The sequence below is a fragment of the Hirundo rustica genome, chromosome 7 (assembly GCF_015227805.2).
Source record: "Hirundo rustica isolate bHirRus1 chromosome 7, bHirRus1.pri.v3, whole genome shotgun sequence".
NCBI classification, from domain to species: Eukaryota; Metazoa; Chordata; class Aves; order Passeriformes; family Hirundinidae; genus Hirundo; species Hirundo rustica.
In genome coordinates, this window is record NC_053456.1 from 25,292,120 (window position 1) to 25,314,286 (window position 22,167).

The window sequence follows — 22,167 nt, forward strand, 5'->3', positions numbered from 1 at the left end:
CACAGCATTAAAATGTCAATGATCATCTATTTACAGCAGCTAGTAAATAGCAATAATCAAGATTTTAGGTTTCATGAGATTGTTAGATAGTTCCGTGCTTCTATTATTTACCTGTCCTAGTCTCACGGTTATTTCAAAGCTTGGATCTTCATCTGATTGCATTACACCAGAACTGAATTAACACACATTTCGCCAAATTAGGGCTGGATAAACTCAATTCATGTGCATATCTGCTGCTGAGGACAACTCATTTTACTGTGGAAAGGAGGCTGCCCTCTTTGTTTTCCCAGCTCTGTGTCCACACCAGTTGCAGCGACAGTGCATTGCCATGGATTGACTCCTTGTTTCGAATAGCCAAGCTATGGAGCCATATTCCATATTAATGGGCTGGCTGCCTGCCTTGTCACATCACAGACCCATAAGACAACCTTTTCTGGCTCTGTGTGTTTGCTAATCTCTATTCCCCCACAGCAACTCACTCCAGAGCAGTTAATTTTGGTCTGAGATGTCAGCAGACTACTACAGCAGCACTTCCCTGCTCGCCCCTGAGTGAACAGGCGCAGTTAGCCACCATGGCTGGGAGATTATTTTGTCTTGTGATGGCCTGTAGTCCTGCGACCCGTTCTCCGTTCTACCTCATTATAACCCTTCCAGCAATCAGACCTGTGTTGTGGCAGTGGACCTGAATGTCGGCTCCAGAGCAAATGAGACAGAAGCTGAGGCTCTGGCTTCAACCAGAACTGTTCAGAGACTCTGTCCTGTGTGCCAGTGCTCAAAGAATGCAGTCATTTTGGCAATGCTTTAAGAGTCTCACAGTCTACTGTTGTGTAAGGCATAGAGAACAGCTGTCTTTCTTCTGTCGAATGACCTTTACATAGAACACAACCTAATTGGTGGGTATTAGCAATTAACAACGTTTCTTGTATCAAGTTAAAAAGTGTGCACATATTTGTACATAAATATTTAAAGATGTCCTATTGTCCTTATTTTAAATCTCTTCTTGGAGCAAGTTTTGAAATAAATAGCCTTTCTTTCCAGCTGGTAGTTGTCCAGAGTGTTTTCCCATGCTATTCATTGGTATTCTCTGAAATGGATTATTATGGATTAAGACATGCGTATTTGCTTTTCAATATGCAGTGTTTTCTTGGGAAACTGTCACAGGAGGAAATCTTAATGCTCACTGACATGAGAATTCTTTCACTATTTCTCACTTCTGCATTTAGAATTTAAAATTTTTTTGGTATTGGTGTATCATGCTAATATAAGTGGGAACTTTATCCCCTTGTCTGTACAGTCACTGCTTGTCCTCAGAAGAAGAAATGTAATACATAGAATTTCAACACATTTGTTTCACTGATAAAGTAAATGCTCAATCCTTCTAATGCTGTGTAAAGGTTTTGAGACATTAAATTTCTTTTACCATGTGTTTTCTAGAATGAATAGTAGACTGTGAGATGCAGACCATCTTAAGACCAAGGTCTTAAGAGAGGTCTAATGTTTTTAAGTATTTTCATATATTAACACATTAATCTAGCTCCAGTGGCATTGCAAAGTGCAGTAAGGGATATTTTAAAAACCATAATGGAAAAACTTCAGTATTTAATTCTATCTTTTATGATTTTTCCTTTTGTCCTAGCTAAAGGTTGTAGAAAATGTCAATGCATGAAGCATCATACATGCTACAGTAAGATCCAGTCCTCTTTAATCCTCTTCCTACAAAATCAAACAAAATAAGAATACACTGGAACTTTTAAGGCATTTTAACACAGTATCCCACAGGAATAAAAGCAGTTGCTTTTGCTGATTGAACCATTATGTCCCTTCTTAACCTTCTTTTGTAATTTTGAAATATCTATTTTTTGACATCCCTAAGATAAAGTACTGGAATACTTGATATTTGTACTTAGGCAGAGCCTTTCACGTGAAGAACACCAACATTTGACTGAGTTTAAATGCACCGTCATTCCCCCTAACTTTGGGAATTTCCGCTTTGTTCAGCTCAAGTCATCTTGCCTTTTCCCTTACAGTGCATTGCTGAGGGTCAGGTACTTGCAATCCACTGCAGCTGAAATGAAACAGGGCCATTGCAAGAAATAATGTAATGTTTTCTGGGTGCATTTGTTCAAATCAAACATGATGTAGCTCAGATGTCCTTGGTGCTTCTGTGTGCTGCTGCAGTAAACACCGCTTGTTGTGTGCAGTGGATGGGGAGATTGCATAATTCCAGTAACGGCCATTAGGGCATTTCTGACAGAAATGTCACTGGTGTGACAAGGGAAATTGCTCATTGTGCCTTGATTAAAAACGTAAGTCCTTGAAGATCATGGCATTATACCTTCCTGCTCTACTGTAAAAAATGGGATTCTTGTGAGTGACTGTGAAGAATATGGCAGCCATGTGGCAGTAGATTCTGCCCCTTGCTGTGAGGCGGCATAAAAAACCCAGTATTTTTGAGTAAGCGAGGGAAAAATAACATCAGCCTCTATTAGAATAGCTCACTCGCAGTTCCAGAGATGGCATTTGAAAACTGTTCTGCTGAAATGCCAAATGTTGTTTTCCTACTCAAAAGCCACAAAGAAACCTACCTCTCAGAGATGAAAGAAGAAACGTGTTAAAACAACATTTAGCTTGTTTTGAGCCAAGCAGATTTTCTTGCAGTTCAGGCTTCCAAACCAGGCCATAACACAAGGGATGTGAAAATCTGTGTTTGGAAACTGTTTAGACGTCAGGATTTTTTTTTTCCTGGTCTCTAAAAAGGCAAAAGGTTTTTCTGTGAAGTAACTTCTGCCTGTTGTGTGCAAACAGCATTCAGCTGTCTTACAGCCTGTCTTGTACAGGTGACTTAGCGAGCGTGGCTGATCAACACTTATGAATGATGCACATCTTTTTTCTTCAGTCACAATTGTTCAGGATGAATTTTTCATTTAAATGCTGCACATAACAGAGTGGGAAGAAGGGAGGATGTGTCAAAAGAAGCCCTTTAAGAAGTAATGTAATTATAGTATAAATAAATATAAAGTCTCATATGAAAGTACTACAAGGAAAATTAAAAGTTGGGCCAATACAGAGCCTTGTTAGGTCCCAGTGATTCATTTAAAAATTCACGTGTGTTCAGGGCAGTTGCATACTTAACAGATGTAGTCGTGATGAGATGCATTTGGCATTGTATTTGTATATACTTTAGAAAGAAACTTTAACAGATATTTATGCATGGTGTTTTTTTCCAGAAAGGAGAAACAGTAATCCATGAAACTGTACGACCATAGGGGGAGGACATGAGGACCTGTAAAATTTTCAAAGTCTAACAGAAACTTACAAAAAATAAAATATTTTTCCTTAAACTCCTGTTCCTCTGAATAGCTCCATTCATTTCTGCAAATTTTGATTGAACACAGAGGAATTACAACATGTGCAAATAATAAAATTTTCTGTTCAGCAGTGTTAACTCTTTTCTCCCTAAACTTCAGCTCTTGTGATGGCCTCATTTGTATATAGAGAAAGGGTGGGGTTAACTTACTGACTTTGTATGTACATCTAAGTTGGCATAAAATATTCAGCAGAGAGATGGGAGAGGTTTCAGTATCTCTTCCAAAGAGAGCTCTGTTCTCTATCCTCCGTTCTACACCCTTCCAAGAAAAGTTTTATTTCTCTTCATTTTCCTTCTCTGAGTGACTCATCTCCTAATTATTTCTTTCCATCTTCTTTTTTCATCCCAGTCTATTTTGGATTTTGTTATATTCTGTTTTTTCTTCAGCTTTGTGGTTATCTGTACCCTGCCGTAGTAATGGTGATACGCAGTTCCAACAAAAATAACACTTAATATAGCTGGGTGTGTCACAGCTACTGTAAGGCACTCAAAAATGACTTAGACTTGGCAGCAATAGCAGAATAGTGAATTGAACATCTTAGTTACAGAAAAAAATAGAAATCAGATAGTATATATATTTTGTATTGCTCAGATGCATGAAATATGTAAACAGTTTGGATGAGTGCCTTACGAGGAGTTTGTGCTGAGTCTGTGAATGAACCAGACTCATCTTAACCAAGCACTGTATCTCTGTGCAAGATCTTCCCTATTATTGTTTCTTCACTGCCTTCAACCAGATGTCTTTGGTTTCTTACTCCTTCTCCTCCTTGTTTGAGGTCCGATGCCAGCATGATAATTGTGAACTTCACAAGCTTTAGAAGAAATTCCTGTGTCTCAATTAAACAGACCTTATTTTCTTGTTAAAGAGAAAAAAGTCCATGGCACATTCTTTTATGAAAAGAAATAAATCACAGATCATAATGACAACAGGAATAGGACTCCTAAATCACAAAATAGCAGTGTCCACAATTTTATTACACCCACAAATGTCAGTTAAGCTTGGCAAATGAAGCTGAATTACTTTTTCAAAGCATAGGTTACTTGATATGGTTCAACCTTAATTTTGTTATTGGCAGCAGTTTTGGATGTTGTAAAATAGGGACCACATTAATTGGCAAGGATGCTTAAGTTTTAGTGACCATTCTGTACTGAAGACACTGGCCCACGTGATGGCATGAGAATTGTGACAAGATACACACCAATAAGACTGTAAGACAAAAGTTTTGGGGCTGTTTCTTACCAGATCTTGATAGCAGATAATAATGCATGAAAAATAGGTTGTACTACTCCTTTGTGTTTGCAGTGTGGATATGAATAGTTATAGTGTGGGCCCTTTAAACTAAAAAAAAACAAGCTCCATTTCCTTTTTCTTTTTCAGGAATGGGGTGGGTGGGTGGGCTTTTTTGTGGTTTGTATTATTTTGGTTTTGCGTGTTTGGTTTGGGGTTTTTTAAATTATTAATTTTTTAAACTGATACAAATAAACGGCAAATGCAAGAAAAAGCAGCAGTCTGTGCATAAATGCCTATGTTTGTATTTACACTGTGAACTCTTTCTAAGAAAGTAGTAAATAGGGGGAGAAAATTGCCAATTACTGGACACAAAGTTATTTCTGGCACTGTCTAGTCTTTTATTTATTGAGTTGTAGGAGCAATGTCTGATTGTCTGCATCGTGCTTTCCTATGTGGAGCACCTCTGCTTACTAATTCTTGGTGGTTTTTTATTGTCTTTGTTTTTTGCTTGCAGGACGGTCGTTTGCGCATAAATGATCAGCTGGTTGCAGTGAACGGGGAGTCGCTCCTGGGCAAGTCCAACCACGAGGCCATGGAAACCCTCAGGCGCTCCATGTCCATGGAGGGCAACATTCGTGGCAGGATCCAGCTGGTGGTGCTCCGCAGGCTGGAGGTACACGCAGAGGTGAGGCAGGAAATGCATTTGTTAGACCGATGTCTTTCCGGTCCCAGTGCTTTGGCGCGGAGGAGATGATGGCTGAAGTTTTGGTCACAGGATCTTCTCCTGGCAGAATGAATTCTCTCCTGGAGAGGGGACTCACAAAATGTTTCTGGTTGATACCTCCTGGTCTTGTTGAGACTAGGCTAAAAGTTGCTTCTTACTTGATCCAACAAGTATTAGAACAAAAGAAAATATGATTCCAAAAAAGTTAATTTAGGATTAATATATTGATGTCGTTTTGACTGTCTGCTACCTCCTCAAGGCAATTGCTGGGATACAGGCAATTTAAATTACTCTGATTTCATTCATTGTCATAATCAGACACCTGAGTATCTTAGAGTGACTAGGATTTTACTTTACTCTTGCTTTTCTTTTTCATTAGTACTTAATTTTTTTTTTTTTTTCTGAGTGTGTTTTTCTGGACCTGCCTTTTTATTAGGTTTTTGTTCTGACCTTCAAGGAATTAAATATTTTACTTTTCCTAGTCAGATGAAGTTTCCTTCAAGATGGGTTTCTGAGTTGATTAACACAGAATCTATTTAAGGTAACAAAATGAGAAAATAAAGACATTTTTAAATATTATGTTTTCTAGACATCATATAAATGGATGATTGCCAGTCACTTCTTATTTTGAAAAAGATTGGTTTTATGATCTCCCTTGCTCCGTCTTTCATTTATGCATGCATGCACGTATACACACTCTTTTCTCATCTTAATGTAGATAATGTACATGTATACTGTCTGCCTTCCCTATTCACCCCAGTTTTAATTCTAACCCTTGAGCAAATATTCTAAGCAGTTTTAAATACCTTTAGAGTTCTTTAAAATGAAAGATTTGGGGTGTAAAAGGTTGTAATAAATCTCATTATTTAATTCCAAGATATTTCAAGCTTCTTATTTAATGAGCATTACTGGAACATTTTAAAATGTTACAAACAATCATGTTTGTGGGTGTATTTGCATAAAATTCCAGAGGGAGGAAGAGGATGCAGGTGTCTTGTCATTTAATTGACTCTTAAATATTTTTCTGATAATTTTCTACTTAATTTACTACCTTCATTTATTGATTGAGAAATGGATTTAGAAATATATAATTTCCCAAATATTATGCTCTTATTTTGTTGGGAGGACACTTTGGAAAAGCCTCTTGATGTCAATTGTGCCAGGAAAATAAGAAGAGTATCCATTAGCAGTTCTGGAATAGGTTAGTGGAAAACACATTTTTGCTTTCCTTTTATATGTGACGGCATCCTGTTGTAAGGAAAAATTATGGAGTATATGTTACATTTATTTTGCATTTTTGGGATATAAGATAGCTCTCTATTAAAGAAAGTTCAGTCCTGCAAGTTTTCTTTATAACTAAAGCTATTTCTTTTTAAAAAGCTTCCAATCAAACATCAGATTAACCTAGTAAAAGTATGAGGCTGCTTTTTATAGTTAAGTGTAGAGTTTTGAGTATTATCCAGATGTATGAAGGAGGTAAATAGTCTTGACTCATGCCCTATGAAGAATGCATAATGAGGTCTTGATTGAATCAAATTCATTTTAGACAGGAATTAATTTTTATAGGGTAGTCTTTGCGTTCAATTGTAATTCCATTTGAGTCTGGAGACCGTAGCAGAAATGGGTTGGTGCCCATTCTTTCCTTTCCCCAAAACAGCTAGCTGAGCACTGCATATCAGCTTGGCAGGAGAAGAATATGTTTAGAAATGCATTATTGCTTTTATTGGGCAGGACACTAATGGAGGTCTTCCATGACAGCTATGTTTTATAAGCTGAATACTTGAATTAGGTTGGTTACTGATCAGTTGTTGGGATATCGATTGTGTCATTTATCAAAGAGCTGGAAAAGCAGATTTGTTGTTGCCGTTAATTCAAGGCTCCTCATCCCACTGTGTCTCCAGTGGATAGTTTGAAAAAACAGTAAATGTGGACTTTACAACCTAAGGAAGCTTACCTAAACTAAAGACTCCAGTTCCAAGAGGAAACACTACTGTCAGTGCCTGTGTGGTGTGTATGTGTTACTCTGTGGAGGTTGAAAATAACCTTTTCAAATGGCTGGTTCTGCACTGAGAAAAAGAAAATGTTACACGTGCTGTCTGTCCACTAAGCTTAGATTTGTAGCCATATTGTCACCATGAGCATCCCAACACTGATTTGTGTTCTGAGGTGCAATTTTTCCATTTTATTATGCTTATTTTCATTGTATTTATTCTACCACTGTTTTATTACAATTTTATTTTTATTAAGTTACGTTATTTTATTTTTATTATTAAGCTTGAAAAACAGGTTGCAAGGAGGTGTAGCATGCTGTCCTTCCTTATGTCTTGGTTTGCAGGCAATCACTTGCCAATACATCAAATCTCTTGCATCGTTTTAAAAATAAATTACGTGGGTTAGATACACGCGTTTCTTCTGTAGATGTAATTGTGGAATTTTAAAAAAATGTATATTTAGTATAACATTTGTTGACATAATGAACATGCAGTTTAAAAATAGAAGCCAGTTGGATCCTGCTTCAGATAAACAGATATAAAATCACAGAAAATATAAAGGTTGCGTTGAAAACTAGCCATAATATTTCCCCTGTGTGGGTTTTTGGTTTTCCCTGGATAATGACTACAGAAATGTCTTTCTGGGTCTGTCCCAGATTTAGAAACTGTGATTTTTTAAATTTTTTTTTTCCCCAACTTTTTTCCTTTGAACAACTGCTCAGGAGAATAAATTAGGCACTATGGCATGTATGGGGTGGGGGGGGGGGGTAGGAAATGTCTCAAAAGAAAAGCTGACTGGAGGTGTGACAGGAGTTTGTTTAGTTGCTAGCCAGAAGACCTGCGTTTGGGAGTTTGGTGTAACTCCTTACTTGCAAAGCTGTTCTAGTGTGTGATCATCAGAACATATGCACTCAGTCTCGGGGAGAAGGAAACCAGCTGGCTGGCAGAAAAATACCATTGGCATTGCCCGTGTTCTTGTGTTGACAATGTCACAAGCTGCCCTCCCAGATGGAGAATTTGAATGAAGCCAGTTGTGGGTCATAAAAAAAAAAAAAAAAAAAAAAAAAAATCTTCTTTGTGCATCATTCTTAATGGTTGTTATTGCTTGGATGTTCTTATTTCATGGTCAGCGAAACCAGACCGCAATTTTGAAGAGCTCTCTCAAGTTTGTCGTTTGAGAGGAGGCAAAATACAGTGAACACGTTATAGCACACTGTGTCCACGCACTGTCGGCGGTGATGGATGCTCTTCTGTGTTGTTGAATATGTAAATTTTGTGTTGCAATGTGTGGTTCTGTTTTTCCCTTAGGAGCGCTCAGACCAGGGAGTCTTTCAAAAATCAGCCTTTGACAGGAGTCATAACTTCGCAGCCGCTTCCCGCCGCAACGATACCATTCTCCAGCAATTTGTAACATGCAGTCCTCAGGAAGGAATAAAAGGTAGTCTCTGCATATCCTTCTCTGTGCTGAGAAAGTGCTTTGTGGTTTTGTTTCCTGAAATCCACAGCCACCAAAAGCAGTTAATTAGAGTAAGTGCACACTATGTTACTTTGAGGCTTGAAGATCCAGCGAGGGTGGGAGAGCTGACTCAGAAGTTGTGAATGAGATTCCTGGCACAAATTCCAGTTTAAGTAACAGTTTCTAGCTCGCTGCCCCAACACGTAAGGCTGGATAAAAAACAAATGATGAGTGCAAAATATATGTTGTCAAAATGTTTATTTTCTATATATCTTTAATGAGCGCAATGATTTTTACATTTAATTTTTAGATTGTCCTAGGTTATTATAAGCTTAATTAATTTATACTAAAACATGATGCTTGAAAAGTGAACTTGCTTATTTTAGACTTTAAGGTAAAATTTGTTCAAGGGTTAGAAACATTCCCCTAATTTACAAACTGGAATTATATTAATGAACTCATTAAAAAGAATTAGGTAATTGTGTAAATTGTGCAAAGAAAACCTACATGTGCGAGCATATGGAAGCATACAAGTGAGAGCATTTAAGGCCACTTCTTTTCCCGTCTTTTTTCATTTCTGATGGCAAACTGTACTATCTGTTCAATGTGCTCCTGACTCAGCAAGGTACTAGTTATTTGAAAAGTTTAAGTATTTGAGATGGTCTTGACCCCTGTCCTTTTAAGCGTGCTCTCATTCTTCAAGCCAAGCACATAGCTAAATACTTTTCAGTAGGAAAAAAAAGATTTTCTTTGATGTAGTTGAATTATGCATGATTTTTCCCACTTTCCTAGACAACTGTGGAATCATGGTAGCCTGCAAAAAGTAATTTCATAGGCTGCTGTGATGGCTGTGCGGGGTACTTTTAATCAAAACCAAAGAGACCTTATCTGTAAAATTCAAGAGAAACTCCCACAGAATTTAGGGATAACTTATTTGTGTTGACTTAAATATTTTGACAGTGTGACTCCAGGCAAAGAATTAGGTATAGTCTGAAGCATTGTAAATACTCAGAGATCAGGTCCTTTTGTTTAGATCTACCTTGCGTTTCTCTTTTATGGAATTTATGCTCACTCTGTAAGAAAAGGGTCCAATCCTTGGAGCTAGCCTGCCCTATAGACTTAGGCATTACCAAAGAAATATCAGAAAGCAGCAAATACCTTTAAATGCTTCCTAAAAAACCATAAAATCAAGTGCTCTGAAGCCATAGATGCATGTGAATGGCAACTGCTAACCTGTCACTTAAATTCAAAACGAAGAATGTGGAAGAGTTGTACTTTCAGATAAGGATTCTTCAACTGCGATCCAAAAATCAGAAAGGCTAGCTTTCACCTCAGTTATAAAATTATCTTAAGTAGGCATCGTTTTAATTAAAGAATTATGGTAAGAAGGCATTATAGCAGAAGAAAGTGATGGTCTCAGAAGAGAATGTGTTGGATGTGAAAAGGAAGCTTTGGAGTGCTGCTGGCGCAAGGGAGGGTTTGGCATGGCTGGGTGCTCACAGCTGTGGCCTGGGATGTGATTGGAATTGGAGACAGTGGACAAGAGATGACAAAGATTTTGCTACCACTTACTCAAGATATCATTTTATTGCAATTTGTGTTGAAGATTTGGCATTTGATGAGTAAAATTTCAGTGATCTTAGTGGAAAACTGTGCAGGCACTTGCAGCTGGAGGGCTGTGGGACGGCTCTGATAAGAAATTGATTTGGTGAGAGACAATTTGTGCTTACACTAATGTCACACATTGCAGAAATATTTTTCTTATTTTGAAATCATAGTATTAGTTATTATTGATCTAATACTCATTGTGCTTTCCATATGAGCCTGTCACCTATTTCCTCGCATCACTGGTTTAAATTTTTTTTTGCATTGATTCTTAAAAAATTATGTCATCAGTGTTTCAAGGCATCTGTAAGGGTGAAACACTTTGCTTGTGCACAACCCTCTTTTATCTCAGCTATGAACTTCAGGTAGTGTGTCTGTTTAGGGGCATGAGTCACAGACCTAGAGAGCTTCTTGTGTCAGGTGGGAACAGATCCTTATACATGCTCACAGTGTGCTATCTGCATCCTGAACGTACAAGTGCGGTTGGTACATTTTTGCAAAGAATAATAAAACACAGGAGAGATTTTTAACATAATATGGGATCTGATGTAAGAATTTAATGTAAGAGCTATGTTGTTTCATAAAATGTCACTTTCTTAATTAATGTTTTCTAATAAGTTATTTCCAGTACCATTCACTGCTCCTACCAATAAAAGACTTATAAAAGCTCAGCAAAAATACACTGAAGCTTGGCCTGCTAATATTGCTGTCTGTTTTAAGAGTCTTTTTTATTATACATGAGCAAGAAAAACTAATGTCTGGGGAAAAGCGCTTATAGCCAAAGCATTAAATTTTGTCTTGCCTGTGGATATTTAAGTAAAGGGGGAGGGGATAGTGATCTAATATTGAAATGTCAGTGTTTGTTCTATTTTTGCATGAATAACGCTGCCTTCAGGTCCTCCGTTCTTTTGCTGCCAAGCTGTTGCACGGTGCTTCTTAGAACAATCTCTTTGAGAATTGATACTTTAGTGCCAGCAGCTTTACACTTCTGATGTTGAAAGATTACTGGAATGTGTTTCATTAGAGGTTCTGATATATTTCTTATAACCCTATATTATAAATAGTTATAGGGAAAATACCGTCATCTCTCTGTTAAGCAGTAAAATAATCAAACTTTCTCTGCTACCAGAGGCTGCTGAATCCTCATGGTTGTACAAACACCTGTTTTTATAAATATGTAGTAACATCAAGATAAAAAATTAAGAAGTGAAAAATTCAATTATTTAGATTTTCCTTGTAAATGTTGCATATCTCTTATAGACAGACTTAATTTTTACTCTGCCTGAGTTACTCTTTTTTACTCTCTTAGTCTGTTTAATATCTGAAAATTCAATACATTTTGTTCAGTGCTTAGATTTATCTGGATCTCTTAAGGTCATTTCCTGAGGTCTTGAACATGGAGCCAGTGACTGCCCCTTAGGTTAAATTCTCTTATGCTCTGGCTCCTGCTCCCATTTTACTGGGAGCTGTAATCCCTTGTGATCATTTCTGATTCACTGAGGAAGTCTGGCGTTTTTCTGTGTACCGTTTTGTTACTGTAAGAAAAATACCAGTGGTAACCCATGATCAAACAGTCTTGGTGAAATGATGTAGCAATTACTGTGAATCTAAGTTAGTATAACTGCATGATATGCTCAGTCACTTGCCATGGCTAGAAAGGCTAACAACAGTGTAAGTGGTTCTGGGTATTTTTTAGTTTGTTTGGCTTTTTGTGGGTTTGGAGGGGGTTTTAGGGCTTTTTTCTTTTTCTGTTGTGTTGGGGTTTTTTTGGTTGGTTGGTTTGTTTGTTTTTGGTGGGTTTTTTTTATTTTTTGGGGGAGGGGCGGGGAGGAGGTTAAATTTTTTTTTCCGTCAGGCAACTCTTTCCTACTTTTTATAATCAATGGTTTAGGGTCTTACTAATTCAAAGGTTCTATCTGGACCATTGTGCCATGGATACATCTGCAAGTTTTGGTACATTTCTTAATCTTTTCTTAAAATTTGTTTCCAAAGTATCTTCATGGCAGCGAATTCTGTGAAAAATGCTACTTTGTGTTTGTCCTAGGTGTGCTACTTGATGATTGCACACCTAGGAGGAACTGGTTACCTTCTTGTTACTGCGCCTGAGAGAGTGAGAGCTTCCTTTTCACATCTGCATAGCTTCTACAATTTCATAGACTCTTCTTGTATCTCCTTTTATTTCTTCTTTCTCTAAACGAAAGAATCCTAATCTGTGGTCCTTGTAGGAGTGTTCATACCTGTGTGCAACTATCCTTGCTACCTTTTCATTGTGCTTCTGAATTGTATTACGTCATTTTTCAGATAGGAGGAATGAAACCTTAGACACTATTTAAAAATGCGGCACACCATTAACTACTGAGTTCTAGTTGGAGTGTTTGGACTTTTTTGCATTTGTAAATTACTGCCTCCCTTTGACTTCACTAAGCATATGTTGAAAGAACAATCCAGTGCACATCTCCTGTACTGATCAGAGCTGTAAGAGCCCTTATGTAAGTCTCAGGAGTTTTATCCTACTTCCATGTTCATCACTTTGCAGTCTCTGACAGTCACCTGCATTTCTTACTAATGTCCTGCAGCCTTTTTGCAGAACTTTATGAAGTCTCCTTCCTTTTGGCAGTTACATTTGGTATCACATGGAACAGTACAAGTTCCTCTTTTGTTCTAAGTTCTTTTTCCTGTGAGAACTTGCCTTTTACTTCTCATTTGTTTCCTGTACTTATGTTCAAACCTGGAAGAATGGGGATCACGGTGTAAGAAGCTCGTGTGTGTGTTTAAGGGAGCATACCTGTATTTTACGTCACCCTGGCAGTCATTTTTTAAGGTCTCATTGAAGCTTTTCTCCTCATCTGCTCATCCTCACTTTCTTTTGATGATGCTCACAATTTTCCTCAGATAGAGGGTTTGAGCTATTTTTTCTTATTCTCATCTTTAGGAGGCTATCCAGCCAATAGGAATATTATCGGATTCCTGAGTCAATAGTGTGGGTTTGTGGGGGTTGTTTTTTTGTTTGTTTATTTGGGAGAGTTTTTTGTTGAAATTTTTTTCCCAGTATTTTTTGTTTGTTTGTTATATGAGTACTCTTATCAAATCACTATAATCTGTTGCTGTCTTCTTTGATCCCTCCTTGCCAATCCTTTTTCTCTCAGGTTAGGTTAGTGCTTTTAGACAGGATTGTACAAAAAGCCAACTTTCCTTGCAACAGAACAGGTCAGGTTAAAGTGTGGCATGTCATACTGTTAGATTGCTTACCTGCCATTGAAACCCAAGGAAGTGTCCATGTTTCCTGTTAAGTTTCGGAGGGGTGAAGACATATTTGACATTGAAAAATGCAGGGACTTTTTCTAAGATGATACCTTTGTGTTGGGAAGTGAATTTATAGGACAGTAATGAACTGGCCTACAGTGAGCACAGCAGTCTTACTAAATATTGCAGGTATTTAAATGTTGTTGCTTAGCAAACCAGTGAATGGTTTGAGTCGTTCATATTTGTCTTGTAAAAAGTAATTTTTCCTGTGTTAACTGGATGCTGTTTGTAAAGGTAAAGAAGGAGTTACAGTAATGGTAGGAAAGTGAAGACTGTAATTAAGAAATGCCTCTTTGTTGTCTTGCTATAGGATAACAGAAATTTTTCTCCTTCTGAGCTCTTTGCTGAGAATGTGGTTTTCTGTACATGAAGGGTGATAAATGCTCCCCATCAAAGGGACTGAAATCATGAACCTACAATCACTTTGAATGCAGCTATGGAGAAATTAAAAATGGAGTAAAGCACTCCACTAAAATGGAGTAAAGCAATTAGTGCCTTGCACTCAACTTTACTATAAGTACAAAGTTTCCCTATATTTACCTTTAATTATATATATGCAAATCTGAAAATCAGCTCTTCAGGAAAATCCCAAGGGGTGTATTTTCTGCTTGGTGTGATTTTAATTCTAGTTTAGTTAGTTTAGGGATTTGAATAATTTGTGATTTACTTCAGCATTGCTTGAGGCCTTCCAGTCATCAGTCAGTGAACTGGTGTAATGCAGTTGTTTCTGCAGGTCATTTAACCCCTTTCTGATTTTTGTTTCAGAGTTTCCAGTTTCTGATCGTGGCAATGGTGAAAATGAAACTCCTCCACCTCTCCCACCACACCCTAGTGAGGATCTGCTGAATGAGGATTATAATCACAGGTTGGACTTCAGCTCTTCTTAATAGTTACAGTGCTAATTGCTCACTAGTGGTTGTGATAATAGTTCTAATTGATTATGAAACCACCTTTTTTTTTTTTTTTTACCAGTTTCTTTAGTCACCAGGAAGGTCTTCCAACATAAGCTGCGAATCTTATTTTAGCATTGTGTGTTGCTCATTTCAATTGTACATAAGCTGCAGTATGCCTGCTATCCATGATAGATGATACCTGTCTTGTGTTCAGTGAAACAAAAAAAATCCAAAAGCATAATCCCAATTAAAAAAAAAGCTAATTTAAAACTGTGCTGCGGGTGCAATGTGTAAATGCAGTGTGAAATCTCTTAAAGCTTTAAATGTCCAAACCAAACACAGTTTGTGAGAAGCTGAATCTCCTTACGTCACACAAAGATATTCTTGAGATTGCAAAATGAATTTTCAGTAAGTCTGAACAATTGAAATGTGTAGGAGAAAAATTAATGAACGCATTACCAGTTGCAAAGGTATTGGGTAGAATTTTCAGATGCTTTTTCAAAGCCTGACATGCTTGATAGCAGCTATAAGCTTCAATTTCCTTAGTAAATGTAGAAGTTTGGAGGTGCAGGAAAAAATGCAAACATGTTGAAGTTCATGATGGCTCAGACTCTCTCTGTCTCAAGTAGTACAGGATTCAAACCAAAGGAGTAGTTTCAACCTCTCCTGAGGGTGAGGAATGCAACCAGTCCTGATGATGGTGCTGAAATGCACCGTTGAACATTGCTTCCTTATTTGCTGGGTGTTCAGTTTTGATAGCCATGCATCTACTGCAATAATATTAAGAAAGTATGCATTTCAGCTAATAAATTTATCCATGTGTCTGTCCTTGTGTGCATGGGTGTGAGTAAAAACTACCACTAAATGATTGGTCACATGTAGTATCAAAGTGAGGATATGTTTTATTAAGGATGCCTTGAATGCTTCATACAAGACTTTTATAAGTATTTTCTTTTCACTAACACAGAGTAATTACGCTAGAATAATTTTGTTATTTCTGGTCTCCCAGGCAGGTATGTATGACACGATAAACCAGTCTACACAGATCAATGCAATTCAGCATTACAGTCTCAACTGCAGTTGAAAGAGACATGTAAGATTTCAGATTGCATTGAGGTGTTGCATTTTGAGCTGAAAGTTACTTGGAGTTTCACTCAGGTGCAATTTTGAAATGTTTAGAAAGTTGCCTTAAAATAAAAGAATGAAAAAAAATACCAAAACAAAATAACAGTCAGAGCAACCAAACACAATACCCTGGTAATTCTTCGGTCATAGCATGCTCCATAAGACCTCCAGCCTCTGTGTAAGTGGTGCAAGGCTATAAAATAATTTTATATTAGCAGATGAAGTAGGATTGATCCAGGTATGTTGCCACTATTTCTCCAACGCTCTGTAGCATGTTATTTGGAAATGCAGTAGTTAGATAAAACTGGCAAAATTAAAGGGTAGTTATTACCAATCATTTATATTTCTGTCTGTAATGAGAAACCAGGTCACTGAAAGTGTTAAGTCTCAGAAAAGGAAATTGAGGATCAATATCTGATTTTTAAAAAATGCATGCTGTAAGCAACTGGAGGAAGAAACACATGTGTATTTGTGCATTCTCTAATTAGTTCACTCATGGTTTGAACTGGTACCTTAATATTTTACATAACTTTTTTTTTTTTTTCTCCCTACAGCCCTATCATAAATTCAGCAGCACATTTAACAGATCAGCGCATCAACTTCAGGTCTTTGACACCAGCCAAGCAGTCTGAATCAATTAATCTGAAAGCCTCAAAAAGCATGGACCTGGGTAAGAAGGGCCAGCGTGACACATAGGTCAGCTTTTTAGCCTCAGCCCATCTGCACCATCTCTGTTTGTTGCTTTTGTTTCTTTAACACTAACATCAGGGAATAAGATCTGCAGAGGAGCTACAGTGATGGGCACAATGGTCAGCCTCCTCTAGCAGCTATTTGCAAATACCCTTTTTTCTGGAGAGAGTTTGTTGGGTTTTTGTTCGGTTTTGTTTGGTTTTGTTTGAGTTTTTGTTTGTTTTGTGATGGGGTTTTTTTTTGGTAAAGGCCCATTGTATTGAAATCCTAGCTGAGGAAGAGGGGAAATGATGGAAAAATGAGTGGAAAGAATTGCTATACAAGTTTTGTATGTCTCAAATATAAAGCAAAACCAGCAATCATGAAAGTAATTTCTTTCATAGAATATAAATGATTGTAAAACTACACTGGACAAAGGCTAACATTCCTAACACAAGTTGTTTATTTCTTCATTGACAATGACAAACACAGGAAATTGAAGTGTTGCAGTAGATCTTTATAAATGCTTGAAGAGTGTAAGGTTATGGTTCTCTACCCATCAGTGCTGTGCAGGAAATCTTTTAGGGGGCTGAAGTAGAAAGTGAAAGGCTCTTTCAATGCTGGGAAAGCATTTGCAGGTGGAAGATTGAAGGGTTATTGCAGCTGAAAACCAAGCCATATTAATCAGGGTTCAAGAAAGCTTGTTAAGTCTCAAAGAAAACCAAATAAGATTTTCCTTTTAATTCTTGGCCACACTCAGTCTTTATCTGTTGTTTGGGTTTGTGGGTTTGTTTCTTTTTTCCTTCTTTTTTTCTTTTTTGAATTCCAGTGTTGATGGGGAAACTTTGAGGACTACCATTAGGATATCTTTAATAATAGATTTGTGTGGTTTGTTGGATCAGATTTGGTACACCATTAATAGTGATTAATTTCATACATAGTTTCAAGGTAGCTTTTTGTTATCTTGCAGGTTTTTTTTCCCATGATATGTTGCAGACTGATCTTAGGTTTTGTATTGTTGATTTTTATTGTCATCTTAACAGGATATTTTGAAGTAACATTAAATGTGTGTACTCCTCTAATGGCATATAAGGAAAGCCAGACGGTTATTAATGCATGAAATGTGTATGAATGGATATGAATTAATTGAAGAAAGGTCTTAAGGCAGAATATGCATGACCAGACAAAATAGGTCAATTTTGCTCTTCTGTTCCACTGTTTTGATGAAGAGTAATGGATTAGATATTTTTTAAAGAATGAAAATGCTCCTCAAGAATGATGGAGTTTACAGACTTGAGTCAAAACACATGTTGTATGTAGTCTACTAGAAAAATGAATGTTCAACTTTACTGAGCCTTCTTTTAGCAAGGTTTGCTTCCAGCTCCCGCAGAAGTTCCAGGGAAGAATGCTCATGAGCACCAGTGTAAAATTAGGCCATGGGAGCGTGTGTGAGAGCATATTATTATTTAGAATGTTCAAAAATTGTTGCCTGTAGAAGATAGCTGTTGAAAAGTCCTCTTGTGTTATAAAAGTAAGAGCTAAAGAGGATATGTGGATATGTGAAGGTAAATCTCCTTGAGACACTCATGTAAGGAACTGGAGGGACTATGATAGATCTGCGCCATTTTATTTTGCAAGTAACAATAGGTGAAGTAAAATTCCTTGCACATAGCTTGGCAAATAATGAAACTGAGGAAGATGAAAGCTGGGACCTTTTACAGTCACTCTGTAGCAAGCAGTGAAGTACCACGTTTGGCTTTCCACCTTTTGAAAGATTTTAAGCAGAAGCTAGTGTCTGAAAGAGGAAACAGAACAGAAACATGAAAATCTCAAGTGAAGTAACTGCAGTATAAAATGCTTCAAATGCAAATAAAAATCCCAAAAGTTTGGTATATAAAAATGTGCTTCCAAATGGAGCATTCATATAATGCTTTGGGAAAGCAAAGTTATTTCTTAGGGGTTTTTTGTTTGTTTCTTACTTAACTGCAGTCATGACCAACAGTAACTTCTCACCCCAAAATGCAGCTGTGTACCCATTATCGATATCAGTGCACTGCTGGGAAAAAAAAAAAAAGGGAAGAGGGAAGTCATCTTCCAGCAAATTTGGTGACAAAGGGAAGATGTCCTATCTCTGAAAAGCTCTAGGACCTATTTTTCCAGTAGTCATGGCATGCTGTCCACTTACTGCTTTTCTTTTGTTCTCAAATTCTGCCAGCCCCCTCAAAAATAAATCTGACAAGATGAACAGAAAAAAAACACAGAACAGGAGTCCAGGAGGAGAGCTCAGAGACCTTAGAACATGTGATTTACATGCAGTTTTTCTTTTTAAACCAAGTCCCTCTGAATCATGTCTCCACACATCTGTGAAATCAGCCAGAGATTGGCTCTAGAGACCCAGAATGACAATCAAGAATTTAGCAGACAACAGAATTGATCTAATACAGGGCATAAATGTGAAATCTGTACTCCTACTCACTCAGGAAACATTCTACTTCACCTTGAAATGTGTATAATGCACCCATTGCCTAATTACAAGGTAACAAATGCCAGGATTGCTTAATGGCATCGCCATCCAAAGGATCATAGAAGGTGGCTAATATTTTAAACAGAAGAAAATCCAGATATTACTATGGATTGTGAACCTTATGTGAAAATAATAAATTCGTTAAATTAGGTAGCTAGTGAAATGATTTAGTAAGGGTCTTCCTGGCTTTGATGAGGGCTGATGTATATATAAAAGGCAAATCTGTTAAGATTAGTCTATAATTGCACAGGTTCACAATGGAAACTCATTCAACATCGATGTTAATCTTTTCAGGTTTACATATATTTAGATCCAGAAACCACCTTTGAGTGCTTAATCTGCTTTCTAGTCATAGCTATTTACAAAATAATAATTTCTATCAATTAATATCCTCAGTGAATAATATGAGGTAATAAGGATGGGTGATGAAAAAGTGTTCAGTGTGCATCAATTTGTTGTTGTCACTCTCCAGAGCAAACCCTGCAGTGGAAGAAACTTGGCACATCCAGCTGTAGGTTACTTGCCAGTGGGGCAGCTGGAGTTTAGTTTATTGACTCTTGGTGCATGTCAGGACTGTTGTCTGGGCAGCTGGACAGGAGCAGAGGTGTGAACCACTGCCACCTGCTTGTTTAGGCCATCATGCCATGAGTCCTGTGGACTGACACGAGTCTTAACTGCCAAATTCACAGACAGCACGAACCCAGAAGTAGTGTTGCCCGAAGTTGGTGTATTTCAAGAACTCCGTTTCTTTCCAGTTTTTGCTTGAACCTACTTTAAAAAATAAAATAAAAATCAGTGGCATATGTTATTGAGTTACTGTTGTAGAAATTAAAAAAAAATATAAAAAAATCACATGTAGTGGTAATGATAAATTTTGGGTTTGCAGACGTGAGCAGAACTTGCCTCATCTGTACAGATGTCCTTGTGGAGTGTATGGGGGCAGGGTGACTGGTTCCCTGTTTTAGCATCTGTCATTTCCACAGAGATCAAATGCTTCTCAAAATTTACAGCTTCATTCAGAGTAATAGGCTACAGATTAGTTCCATGTCAGCTATAAGTCTTAATGTTCTTCCCTGCTGCTATGTTGAGATAATGACAGCACTTTCTGGATCACTGGCAGAGTTCATGTCCTGTGTCTTATGGTAGATACTTCTTTACCTTGCCTGCTTTTATTTTGAACTGGTGGTGATAAAAAGAGCACAGCCCCCTGTTTTCTTCTGCTGATCCTGGCACCTGACACATCTTCTCAGTTGCATTTTTTCGTTTGTTCCTCAGCCATGGTCATCCATCTGTTAGCAAAGCAAAGATCTCCCTTATAACTGTGACTTCAAGAATTTATACAGTGCCGAAGTCTGACATTGTACTGACCAGAGTTGCGCTGCACGTGAAGTTTGGACTTGTGCTTAGAGCATAGTATTAAAAATAAGGAAAACAAAATCAAAGATGGTGGAAATGAATGTTGTGTTTCCCCTCCACACAGGACTGGAACACTTTTTTTGGAACTTAACAGCAGATTGAAAATTAAGAAATCAATGGCTTCTAAATAGGTCATTGGAATGATATTTACCCTTTCTTTTAACAGTCTTCTATACACACACATTTTCCTTTACATTACCACAGTTCTCTAGAGAAGAACTTCTATATAATATTTTGTCAGAATACATTTTCAATAGTGTTTTTTTCTTTTAACTATGTTAAAAGGTAATTTCTGTAATGTTAATGTGAAATTGTTTTTTAATGTTGCATTAGAAAGTGTAAATCAGTGTGCTCTATAAAAACGAAAAGAAAGAAGGTGTCTTATTATCTATCTCCAGCACCCTTACTTTCCATATATCTTTATGCACAGGAGTGATTTAGGCTGTGCATAAATGTACTGTAAAAACTACAGCCATGGGAATAGTATGCAAACACATGAAAGCGTGGCTTGTTTTAACCTGAAGCAACATGAAATTGAATCATATGAATATATAGCAATTTTCTTGTGTATCAATTCAGGCGAAGAACTGTGTAGATTCATATTTGAGGATGTTGGTATAATAACCCGTGACCACTATCCCAAGGTGCTGCTTAATTCCCTCTTCTTTTCCCCATCAAAGGCTAAACCCCATAAATTTTAACTGATTAAGCTCTATAGCCTGAAGAAACGGAGACGTCCTTTACTTGATTTGAAATGTGAGTGAAATATTGTTTGCTGAAACATCATTAGACATACTTGGAGTCCCTTAACCTTGGGGCATATTTATGAAAATATCAGTCAACTTACTTATTTAAGAATAATTAGCAAGTAAATGTGCAAGGTGTCAGGTATGGAGTATTCTGCAAGGAAGCCAGTATTTAACTAAATGCTAATTTCTTTATTAGTTAAGGGATGCATTCAGTTACAGTCCATAGTTTTAAAATGCCTCAAAACAAAGGGAAACCCGTGTCCCATATCCAGAAGGATGTGGAAAATGCAATCAGGATGCTATTAGCTGCTTCATGGTTTGCTCTGAAGCAGATTATTGTTACTCTGAGTGTAATTTCTGTAAACGAAATAAATATCTCAAAACATAGGCAAATGAGGACCAGACAGAGCTAATGAAGATCGGTCTTTCAAGCAATGTTTGGATTCAGATGATACAATTAAAAGAATACATTTGGGAGGTCCCTAGTGAGAGTTACGGTATTAATGGCACAAAAAGTAGTTTGGTTTTTTAAAGTCATTGTTTTGTTAACCATGTTTTATGTATGGAATACATTTATTTGTTTGCTTTGACTTAAAACCAATTTTGGAACTGCATTTAGGAGCTAGTTAGGTTTGTTAGAGCATCAATGAGGAAATGGAGAAGACGAATCAGAATTTTAAGCGTCTTTTCAATATTACTGGCTTACAACAGAAATTTAAAAATCATCTTTGGAAGAGAAAGACTTTTCAAAAACAAAAACATTATTAAGGAAAACCTATATCGCTTATGGCTGTGATTATCTTTGGTATCAAGGGCCAAAAGAGATTTTAACATTCTAACTTACGTCATGAGTAGCTTTCTAGTACTGTCAGATTAGATGTGCATTTTCTGAGGCTCTCTGCAGAATCAATTTTTACAAATTAACACAATGCCATTTTCGTAGTTTTAATGACTTTCAAATTTCTGTTTGTGTGATCTCTAAGTCAGGAATGAAACAAAATAGTTTCTTAAGTGATAGGGACACTGTTAACTGAATTTAGTTCTTTCTGTATGAAAAGAGAGGCTTTTAAAAAGGCTCATTTTGTTACTCAGTTTTAAAGCAAATCGGTGAAGT

At 37.1% G+C, this 22,167-nt stretch overlaps 1 protein-coding gene across 5 annotated transcripts in view; it reads left to right on the plus strand.

Annotated features, from left to right (window-relative positions):
• PARD3B (par-3 family cell polarity regulator beta) overlaps positions 1-22,167 on the plus strand; it is a 393,607-nt gene that overhangs the window by 200,066 nt on the left and 171,374 nt on the right. For all 5 annotated transcript variants that reach the window (XM_058421311.1, XM_040069267.1, XM_040069269.1 and 2 more), the window contains 4 exons: positions 5,113-5,283; positions 8,622-8,751; positions 14,443-14,542; positions 16,250-16,365. In XM_058421311.1, the coding sequence (XP_058277294.1) occupies positions 5,113-5,283; positions 8,622-8,751; positions 14,443-14,542; positions 16,250-16,365 (517 nt within the window). The remainder of the gene's footprint in view (positions 1-5,112; positions 5,284-8,621; positions 8,752-14,442; positions 14,543-16,249; positions 16,366-22,167) is intronic.